Source organism: Tenrec ecaudatus, chromosome 8 (genome assembly GCF_050624435.1).
Source record: "Tenrec ecaudatus isolate mTenEca1 chromosome 8, mTenEca1.hap1, whole genome shotgun sequence".
Taxonomy (NCBI): domain Eukaryota; kingdom Metazoa; phylum Chordata; class Mammalia; order Afrosoricida; family Tenrecidae; genus Tenrec; species Tenrec ecaudatus.
This window is the reverse complement of record NC_134537.1, coordinates 151296356-151307874: the sequence shown is the minus strand read 5'-3', so window position 1 is coordinate 151307874 and position 11519 is coordinate 151296356. Positions and strand designations below refer to the sequence as shown.

The following is an 11519-nucleotide window of genomic DNA, read 5'->3' as shown; positions in this document are numbered from 1 at the left end:
TCTTCTAACTGGTACGGAAAGTGAGCACAATAAACTTTTATGCTAGTCCAATATGTGTAGCATTTACCTTCAAGTTGTTTATTACTTCTGTAAACTCGACTGGTATATTTTTGTGAGAATTATTTGGGTGTCCTGGCTTGAAAGCCAATTCAGATTTTCCCCAATAAGAAGTAATGCAAACTTTTTCCCCTCTGTTTCATATGATGGCATTTCACTTTATGGAAAGGTTTTCAAGGATAAACTAAAGCCATGAAGCGAGGTATCGGTCTAAGTGCGTGAAACTTGCATTGTCCAGCAGACTTCCTGGACATACTGCAGATAGCATGGGCGTGGATGCGGGCTTCGTTTGTGGGAAGTGAGAAGGCTGAAGCATGTAATTCCCACTGAGCAGGGCTTAAAGATGTGCAAAACGACAGGGCCAGGATCAGAGCAGAGTCGCGCTGGGGGGCCATCGAGCAGACAGAGAACCCAGGAATGTCAGTGGGAAAGACCTGAAGGCACATCAGGTGCATGAGCTAGGTTATTTTACCACCTCATGCTCTGACGGAAACAAATGAGGAAAATGTGCTCTTTGAAAAATATTTCCAGGAACTTAAGAGAAAAAAAATGCCTGGTTCCCAGTCTGCAAGTGGTGATTTTGAACCTCCCCTCCCCCACCAGCCCCGTGTCTAGAAAAGGGTGAAGTCATTTTCAATAATAAAACCCAGCAGGCCAAGAGAAATTTTTCTTTACACGTTTTTATTTTTTCATCTTACATCTGATCCTAGGCAAGAGTAAAGAGATGCGTGTGAGCCAAAAGAAAATAAAGTGATTAAAGTATTGGATTTTCTGGGCGGAATAGCTTTAAGTTCTCCCAAGGTCCTGGGAGCTTTAAAAAGAGAAAAGGACGGGGGCGGGGGAAGGCAGTTGTCTTAGGATTCTTCAACATTTTACAGCAACTTTATTAATTCCTTTAAAGACATTTCCAACAAACAGAAAGATAAATCATGCTGGAAAATGTGAATACTTCGAGAAATCTAGACTTTCCGTTTTCAGACCATCAGACTTCATTTCCTCTTACTACACATACACCTGCAGCCCGAAGGCTTCAAGTACTTGCCAGGCATTATTTATTAACTACAAGCAGGGCAGTTCCATATTTTTTCCTGCTTCATGAGATCATTTAAACTAAAAGAAAAAAATTAGGATCCACAATGGGGAATACCTGACGCAGCTTCGGAAGGTTCTCCGAGCCTGCCTTGCGGGAGACACATTCCGGGCAAACAGATGTTCCCCCAAGTCCTGTCTCCTCCATCCATCCCCACAAGTCCCCCCCACCACAGTCATAAAGTGGCGTGCGCCCTCCGGCGAAGTAGGCTCATGTCTTTGAAAGACAAATCACAAGGACAAACAAGGTCGCACTGAGAGTGCATGGCCAGCTGGGGCTTGTTTTTCAAGTTCTTTCCTATTCTCGATAGCGAAATCCTAACTATTCCAATATTTTGTGACACCCAAATAAAAACCATCTTTTAAAAGCTTTATATTTACTGAGTGCTTTTCATCCGTTCCTCTATCCATTCCCACTCAACCCCAATACATTATTACAGAGTTTCAAATAGTGTTTGCCTTGCAGTTAAATATTCAGCAAATTTTAATAGTACATATAGTCGTTCAGAAAAATGAAACTATTTTCAATATTGAAATATTAGCCTGTCGGCGATGAGTTTTAAAGTGTAAGGTGAATTACTTTGAAATGCTTTCTCAGATACATATATTGTCTACACACATAGAAAACATTTTGTGTAAGCCCAAAGGTCATCTATCTCTCTATTCTCTCACTAAATTTATGGCCAGCGATTCAGTTCCGACTGAGTTATATGTTGTTGTCCAAGTGAATTGGTTCAAAACTGAAAGAATTCAGGGGAATAGAACAATGAAGTGCAACGAAGCATGACGGGCTCTGGATCAGAAATAAGAATCTATACAGTTTGAGAACAACTGTGGAAACAAGGATGGACAGGATCTAGATGGTATTACAGAACTATTATTAAGTATCATAATGTCATTATTTTAAGAGAATGCCTTTATTTTTAGAAGACGTAAATTGAAAACATTCGAGGTGAAGCATTGCAGATCTCTATAATTTATTTTCAAGTACTTCAGCAAAAGGCAGCTACATATTTAAATCACAAAAGGAAAGGCAAGTATGGTACAGTCTCAACTATCAAATTTAGTAAGTGAAACACTTACAGGCATTTGTTCTATTTTTCTCTCACTTTTTCTGTAAATACAAAATGTTTACAAGAAAAAACTGGCAAAAATAAATGTTTCACTGAATATACCATACATTCCTTTAAGCATTTTCTTAATAGTGATTCATAATTATACATTGGCATCACATATTTACATCTTATAAAAAGCCTATCTAATTAGCAAATATTTCCTATATTTGAAACTACCTCACATATTTACCTTTCAGTGCTAATATATGAATATTATCTTACATATAAATCAAAATAGGTTACTACCTACGTTAAATCTGAAACAATTGGATGCAGGCACAAGGATCAATTAAGTTATACATTTCAATACTTTTTCAATAATTTCTTCTTTTTTTTTTCTTCCTTGTCAAGAAGAGTTTGTTTTAAACTCAAAACGGCATCATGAAATCCCGGATTTATGTGTAATGTTTTCTTGAAGTCTTCCAAAGCCTCGTCAAAATATCCTGTGCAAGAATCCAGAGAGAGAGAAGGCCTTGAGCATTTCTCTTACTCACAGCAGTTGGGTACATCACATGCTGCTTCTGCATCTACTGAACTCTCAACTATGCTTTCAGTAACGAAAACAATTTATTTTAATAATTATGTGTATGTCACAGTAATCCCATGTGCCTTTAAAGACAAAAATGGCTAAAATAGGTTATGGGCTTATTTTCAGAGATTTAACACCTGAGCAGCCAAAATCATGATCAACCATCAACAAAATTCTATCATTTTGGTTTACAAAATAGCAGCTGAAATTGGAAAACGGGGAGTTATTTTTCTTCTTCACTCTTTAAATGAGAGGAAATAGTAACTGGAGACCCTCGAATTCAAGGATGTGAAACTCTTTGGCTGAGTATTGTCTCAGGTGTCTTCCGAGGTGGTAAGTGAGAAGTTTCACAGGTGCATTACCCTCATTTCGCAGCTGGGAACGCACAGGCACAGGTAATGGGGTCGTGCTTACTGGCGGCAGGTCCAATTCCCACCCAGGGTTTGCTGTGCCGCTGAGGGCAAGCCTAAAATAAACTCGGGTTGCTTCCTTTGTTACAGAATCTCAGCGAAAATGGCGTGTGACCTAAGGACTTCATGATCAGCACCCTCAAAACATCGAGCGCTCTCAAACACCGTCAAGGCAAGCGTCAAAAAGAAGGAAGAAAGAACACCCCTTACCTAGCCTATACAGTATCAGCCCGCGGTTGTAATACGGGACTTCAAAATCGGGCTGGGCTGCTATGGCTGCGGTGTAGTCGTCCATGGCTTCGTGAAACTCAACCCGCAAGTACTTGATTTGCCCCCTGTTGTTATATGCAGTAGCCAAATCCTCAGGGCAGCATTTGCTTTAAACAGAAAGTTCGAGTTAAAAACGCCATGTTACCAAATTTATCTCGTTTCCTCTTTCGGTCTCCTTGGAGGCCTGGCAAGCTGTAATATGTGGGACGGACACTGAAAACCCAAGTGATAGCTGTCAGCAACGAGCAGAGGAACCGATGCCAACCGCATCTACATGTGCAGGAGAGTCCGGTCAATCAACCTGTGAAGCAGATTGGAAAGCCTGCTCAAGGCCGAGGAGATGACCGGTGTGGCTCGTGTTACGAGGACTGTCTGTTTCCTCAACACACACCAGCAGGCAGAGACAGGGCAGACACATGATGAGCAAGGAAGGAAACGCAGCCCAAAGGTTAGGTTTTCTATGGAAATGTCATAAAGTAAATTACCAATTTTATTTCAGTCAATTTGCTGACAGGCTATTTCAAGCCAAAACGATCACAGACAGCTGGCTCCTATAAAGACACTGCTTTCAGGCTTACGAACTGCATGAACTATGGTATACTTGTGACAGGGATGCACTGTGTCAACTGACATGAAGCAATGAGATTTGGAGTCATTTTCCGCTAACAAAGAAATAGGCAAGTTAGACTTAGGAGAAATGTCAACATGTGGATCCCAGGGAGTGCTCTCTAGGGATGGCTCCTGTGGGGGTCTTCCCCAAGGCCACTGGGTGAGGGGAGGGGTCCACAGCAGAGGCCTGTGTGCCCATCTAAGGACCAGGCTCAGCCCATGGGGCTCTGCCTGCAGGAGCACTCTCCCTGAAGCTCTGACCAGACATCAGCTCAACAGGTCACAGCCAAAGGACGGTCCTTTGCAGAGGGCAAACCATCTTCACAGGAGAACATTCTAGGCTCTGCTCGGCATCAGAGCTGGTTCTGCTTGTCTTTCTTTTGATCTCACTCACTGCCATACTCAGTGCTCGCTCAGAGCCCCCCACTGTGCGTCTCCCAGACTGTAAATGTTTATAGGAGTAGAAAGCCTCGTCTTTCTCATGCAGCCCTGCTAGTGCTTTTGAACTGAGACCTGATTATGCTAATGTGTCCATCATCTCTTTGCTACTCCCCTTAGTGCAGAGTGCTCAGAAAGCGGTTCTCAACCTGTAGGTCGAGACCTCTTTAGGGAATCAAACAACCCTTTCACAGGGTCGTCCATGCCAGTTGGGCTGCAGCCCAGGGCCAAATCAGAAGGAAAAACAGCTGTGCTCTCACAAAATTTTAATCATTATATGTCTAATCACCTAAACCTAAAGACACTCGTGTACTCAGAGGATAAACTGTCAGAGTTAGAAATCCATAAATTAAAAAAACTACCTCTCACTGATATTTTGCTTCATAATTTAAAAGACATACCGTATATACTCGTGTATAAGCCGAGTTTTTCAGCACAAAAATTTCACAGGTGATTGCCATTTCTCCACTGTTTATTCAAAGCCCGCTGACACTGCAGGGCTCTGAAGGTTTGTTTTCTCACATCTAACCAATCAGAGCCGTCCTATGATGTGTGTCTTTGAAGAAGCTATTTAAAGACTGTGTGAGAAGGATGTGGCATGAATGGATGTCATCTGGTCAAGCCCGACTAACAAAAGGAGGAAATCTCATGAAGCCTGACATAGAATTAATAGCAAAGTGGGTTCGAGATGCATGGGAAGACTTTCCAGAAGACATGGTGCGACATGCCTTCCAGAAATGTAGTATTAGTAATGCTATGGATGGCAGTGAAGACTGCGCTTTGTATGAAAATGACAGCAGTGATGGCAATGACGGTGATCTCAGTGAGGTCAGCGTCTATGAGGACCTCACACCAGCTGAAGCTCTGCATTGGGATACGGATGATGATGATGAACCCAGTTTTGAAGGATTTTAACTCTACATTTTAGCTTGGTTGCTGATTGAGCTCAGGAAATAGTACTCTGTTTTTATTGAACCTATTTTCCACTTACTGTGCTGGTTTACTAATTTTAAATGACTTGTTGTCCTTTTATTTATGTTTTTTAAATAAATATTTAAATACATTACCCCACTGATGTTTCCATTTTTAGTAATTTTATTTTCATTTATTTTTATTATTGAAACTCACCAATAGCTTCTGCATTTTCTACCCTAGGCTTATACTCTAGCCAATCAGTTTTTCTGGTTTCCCAGGTAATAATTAGGTACCTCGGCTTATACTTGGGTCGGCTTATATTCAAGTACATACGGTAGGTTAACAATTTAAGAAGAAATTGTAATCCTGAGGTTTGTGTAATGATGGTACTTAGTTGAATGGAATTTAACCTAGTTATCTATTCAAATGTAGACTTTCAGCATGTGTTGATTTTAACCCTAACCATAAAAAGGAAATTATGTTCATGCCTCAGATAGTTTTCAATATGAAAAGAAAATGTTATAAACCATGCAGAAAGGAAGGTTTTCAAGAACTGCAAATAATGTTCCACAATGTTTCAATGAGCCAATATTTTTAAAGTATTTTCAAACTCTAAAAGATTATTTAAGGGAGAAAGAAAAAAGGGGTGGAATTGGCCGAATTCCATTTTAATCCACCATTTCCCAGAGGAGTTTCAGAAGTATAAGCAAATTGACAGTTTTATAGGTGCAAAACTGAGGCTGTGAAAGTTACCAGCCTGTGGCACAGCTAGGGCTGCAGCTTAGCATGCTGAATGCCATTCTATGAAACCACAGCAGATGGTCTTCCCTGGGCTGGAGGGGCAGAAATCACACTTGCTACAAACAGGCCTTGTGCCCCTTGGTTGAGATAGACAAAGGATCACAGTAAGACGAAAGCACCAAGTTGCTGATGGATATTTTTGAAATCCAGTAAGTCTATTTTTAAAATAGACTTACCCTGGAAACAAAGGTAGAAATGAATTTTTCTATGTATACTAATCTCTCTCTCACACTCATACACGGAAGTTAAGTAGGAATTATAGACTTTTGCAGGTGCACAAAAACCTATCATTCTGGTGTATTACTAAAATACGACAGCCTTTTATTTTTCAGGTTTAATTCCACGAAAATTCTTATAATTAAGGATCCAATCACTAACCTAATATTGGGCAAGGTCAGATGTTCAAAATCACCAGCAACTCTGCAGAGAAAGACGAGAGGGCTGCCAGCTCCCGTGAAGATTTACAGTCTGGGAAACCCATACAGGCAGTCCTACCCTGTCTTACAGAGTCACTGTGAGTTGGAATGGATTCGAGGGCATTGAGTTTGGTTGGTTGGTTATATGTTCAGTTTTAAATACAAAAGCTGGCATTGCTTTTAAAATATATATATCTTCAAAGGAAGAGGAGGATGACAATGCAAGCAACTTGGAGCTGTCGCAAAGGTTGTGCCTTCAATCTCCCCATGTTATTTTCTGTCACCCTTTGCCCATCATCAAGCACAACAAAGGTAAATATGAAGTAACACCAAATGCTACATATTCAGGCTTAGCCCCAAGATGTTATAGGCAGACAGGTTTTCCTTTAGGCTACTTAACATGACAAAAAGTGACATCCAGACAACAGTGGAGGTACACACCACCTTCTACAAAGTCGTACCTAAGAGGAAAACTGATAACAGATACTTCCTTCCGTTTGGAAGTTTTCCTACTCACTTATTCACGCTAAAGAAATTCCTGGCCAAAATTATTCCTAGCATTTTGCCCTCACCGAAAGGTGCAAGTCCTTTTTTTTCCTCTTAATATCCAGCCCTGCTGTATGTGAATTTAAAAAAACAAGGCTGAGTGGAGGGGATAGGCCGCCTCATGACCAGCTGGATCTCCGTAAAGGACGGAGGGCAAGGTTCCATCCATGGATCACGTCAAGATCAACCAATTCGATATTGCACATTTCTCCGGCCTCCTCACCTTACACACCTCATTGTATAAGCTTCTCCAACCCATTTGCTTTTTTTCCTGGATTCAAAATGATCTCCAGACACATGCATAGGGAGTAACTGTCCAGCATAAAATTTATGTGCAAATTTTGAAATCTGGATTATTTTTAACAGTCCTGAAATATTAAATTTTAATCGAAGCCCAGCAACTCACAAACAATAGAGATCCCACCTGAAATGATCAGAGGGATGTGCTTCCAAAACATGGGACACAAGGCTTATTCAACAAGCACATCCGTACACAAGGCAGGAGCTGGCTGCGGCGTCTAGCTTTAAAGAAACCCAATGTGCATCCTGATTTGAACCAAGGCTATAAACAAAAATTCACCTTTTGGGTCAATCAGAAAGGTTCCACCAGTGAGTAGCTATCGGAGCTTCAGGAAGTACCTAATGACAACGGTGTGGTGGTTCTACCTTTTTTTCTAATACTGTCCTCTATTTTTTTCATTAGTAACAATGGGCGTGGGAGTTGTGTTTTTGCCGCGTGTCTCGGATTGTTACGAACTCGGGTGGGGAAGCCCTAATCCACGCGAGAGGGTGGGGGTCTATAACCGGAAACACGGAACGGCGGGAGGCGGCCCCGCCCGCACCGCAGGCCCAGCACACGGTGTCTCCGGGGCTCTCGGCCCCTCTGGCCGCAGAGCGGTCACCCGAACAGCTGCGCCTGCGCGTTGCGCCCCGGCAGGTGGCCGAGGCCCCGGATCAAGTCGGTGCGCACGCGCGGGAGGGCGGCAGCCTCCGGGGGCGGCGTTCGTTACCTTCCGGGGCCCGCTCTTCCTGAGGCCGGCCGGTCGCCCTGGCAAATGTACGCGGAGTACAGCGCCTCGGCCTCGGCATATTCGCCTTTCTCGAAATGCGCGTGGGCGAGCGGGAGGGTCGCCTGGCCTCCGAGGCCCCGCTGCCCTTCCATTGCGGTGCCAAGCCCCGCTCTCGGTGTTCAATGTGGGCTCTTTTCGGAGCGACGGCAGGTGGCACCACGAGAGCACTTCCGCGCCCGGACTGGAGTTGGAGCGCGTGACCGGCGCGCTCGAGGGGGCGGCTGGGCCTTCCGAGGACCCGTGCTCTCGCGAGACTGGAGGTGGGCGGGGCACCGCGATTTCGGCGCGGCCGCAGACCTGCGCGTGAGCCGGCGGCCCAGGTGTCCTGTTGTTTCCGTTGGTCCTGCCTACTTGGTGTCCCGGGAAAACAGCCGGCCGGGCCCCAAGCTAGGTTCCAAGCCCGCTGTCTGATATTACAGCGAATTGAGGACAGGAACGTGGAAAGAACCTTGTTCGTTTTATGGATAATATTTAGCAGGGGACCGCGTTCCCTGTGGTCTGAGCAGGCCACGCTACCCCAGGATGCGCTTTGGTTCCATCACCCGAGGTCCGAATCCAGTCGGCCACCATTGGCTCCAAGACCCAGGGGGGAAGTGTGAAAAGGACCACTCAAGTCGCGTGTTGTATCCACAGTCAGATCGATAGATGTTGATTTACATTGTGTATGCAATGGGGAACATTAGTACCAACGATGTCAGCACAATACGTTTAATTCAAATGAAAATTGCGAAAGACATGTTAACTATACACCAAGAGCCTGTGGTGGTTTCTTAGGGCCTCTCCCTGTTTTACTTGAAAGTTACTTGACTCGGTTACTGTTTTATGCCTAGAATACTTGAATGTACTTCCTTCAGAAAACATGGAGATAATAAGAGATCTTTTGGGGAATGTTTGCATAAAAACGACGAGAGCTTTATTTCCTTTACACAGCCCCTGAAATACAGTGCATTATTGTTTAAAAAATAATAAAATGATGACAGTATAAAAATAAAAGTAATTTCTAGTGCAGGAAAATGGGTAGGTTACTACAAGAAAGCCCAGATACAGATCCCAAATATGCTTTATCATTAATGCTAGGTTTACCACCATTTCTTACATGCCTATCTGTAGGGATGTGTTAAATTGACAAGTGAATGAGATCACACATTTTCTTTTAAAATCGACTTTATTTAGAAACATAACTATAATTATTAACTTATTTTAAAAACTGATACTATACATACATAATTCGATTTTTTTTTTCATTTGTGATATTTAACATTATACAACATTCAAGATACTGGGTTCGATGTTGCTTGGGTCAGTCAGGACAATTGCCACTGCATTATTTGTCTGCAAATTTAATGTTTACTTTTTAAGAGCTTTTTTAACTATGTTATGGAAGTAATGCTTTCATAAATGAAACCAATTTACTGGGATTAATACTCAATTTACATTCACATCAAATTGACACGTATCCATAGAGATAGGTACACCACAGAGAACTTCAAGATTAGACGGCTAAGAAAGTGAATTTGTATATCTATATGTCTCGTTAAATGGAGAAAAGTCAGCATTAGTGATAGGAGGTAAATGTAAACAGTTTTTGTAAGTTACATTGAAGAAACAAATGCATCAAAGTGACACATCCTGTAAACTTATTAAAAGAATTTCACACAACACGAGGCAATGATAGATGCAAGTGAGTGTTGAGAGAACTCATTAACTATTTGGAGAATACATTCATAATTTCTACTTGACTGAATACTTTTACTCCAGGAGAGAGAGAGAGATTAATTAGATTCCAAAAAGCTATTAGAGAAGGTAGACAGATGTTGGCTCTGTTCCTTGGGCATGTTTGTGTTAAAAGCTCCAAACTTTAGTGCTGCCGTTTAATGCCCAAGGACATGCCATTCTACCCTTAGCCTCGGGCCAAAGGCAGCTAACTGGCTGGAGCTTCTTGGGTCAGCAAACCTACCTCCCAAATGAAGTGCACCTGCTCCTCTAGCATGGCTCCTGCCCCAAAGCTCTCGGCTTCACTTGCTAGACAGGCCAGGATGTCCACTGTTCTAAAGCTCTAGCTCTTGGTTCTGCTGCTTTCTGTCCCTCGATTGAGGAGGTCGCCCTCCATTTGATGCTGGATCCCTGTTATGCTTCTCAGATGGCACCTTTTAAACCCAGTAAGATAGCAAAATTGACCTATGGCCACATTTTGAGTTGCAAGTTTTTACAACTATAATGCACCCTGTTAATAATCACAACTAGATCATATAATCTTATCAACAACTTATCTACCACCTCTTATCCACACTCATCAGGGAAAGAGGAACTACACCAAAGCTGCATATACAAAGTAAATCATTGGGGACTGGCCTTTGCTCAGTAGGTCCTTTGTATATTTGTCAGGTAAAGCACTGAACCACAACAAAGGCAGCAGCGGGTCACCACTGGAGCAATCTTCAGTCTTTGAGACACTAACAGTAACTATAACCACAACAAAGCTCAAACCCAGATCAACTACTGACTACAATGGCTTCACCAACACTAATGAGGTAGAGTGTCGTCTTCAGGTTTGAGTGTTATTTACAAGTTCAGTTTCTCCCCACTTGATGACAAACATCCAGTCAAAATGTTTATGGCAAACAAAGCAAGAAAAATAAAGCATTTACAGAACCAAGGACAGCCCAGATGTTGGAACTACTAATAACACACACAAACCTAATTTCAACAGAGAAGCAAAAGCAAATAACAAAACACAGTATTAGAGCTGAAGAACTCCTTCAATGGAATATGTAGAGCAGACTGGAAAGAAACAGGACAGAATGAATCTGTGATCTTGAAGATAAGTCAATAGAAATTATTAAATTAAGACAAAAACCTGAAAGAAAACGGTATCCAAGGATTCTGAGACAACACCAAACAGTCTATTTGAAGTGTAGTTGGAGTCCCTGAAGATTAAGAATATACTGCAGAAGAATTGCTTAAAGATATAATGGTTACTAATTTTCCAAAAATAAGACAAACCACAAATCCAGGAAGTTCAGATAACCCCAAGGAGCATAAATACCACACACACACACACACAGTTGCACTGCTGAAAACCAATGAAGAGACAGCTAATAATAAGAAACCGGGATTACAGAGGAAAAGGTAATAGCTGATGTGATAATTAGCTATTGTGTCAATCTGGCTGAGCCAGAATGTTCAGTAGTTGGCAGTTGGTGCCTCCCCATGATGAGAAGTAGCATAATGTAAAAAACTCCATGATGGAATCT

General features: G+C 42.3%; 1 protein-coding gene across 1 annotated transcript; it reads right to left on the bottom strand.

Annotated features, from left to right (window-relative positions):
• Positions 1-752: 752 nt before the first annotated feature.
• Positions 753-8492, bottom strand: TTC32 (tetratricopeptide repeat domain 32). The gene is made up of 3 exons (XM_075557074.1): positions 8206-8492; positions 3411-3577; positions 753-2704 (listed from the first exon to the last, which is right to left on the bottom strand). The coding sequence occupies exons 1-3, from the start codon at positions 8355-8357 to the stop codon at positions 2565-2567; spliced, it is 459 nt and encodes a 152-aa protein (XP_075413189.1). The 5' UTR covers positions 8358-8492; the 3' UTR covers positions 753-2564.
• Positions 8493-11519: the final 3027 nt, after the last annotated feature.

Excerpts from the sequence above, each read along its gene's own strand:
- TTC32 (XM_075557074.1), bottom strand. The coding sequence starts at position 8,357 with ATGGAAGGGCAGCGGGGCCTCGGAGGCCAGGCGACCCTCCCGCTCGCC. Across the intron at positions 3,578-8,205 it reads GGAAGAGCGGGCCCCGGAAG|CAAATGCTGCCCTGAGGATT; the intron begins GTAACGAACGCC and ends TTCTGTTTAAAG. Across the intron at positions 2,705-3,410 it reads GCTGATACTGTATAGGCTAG|GATATTTTGACGAGGCTTTG; the intron begins GTAAGGGGTGTT and ends ATTCTTGCACAG.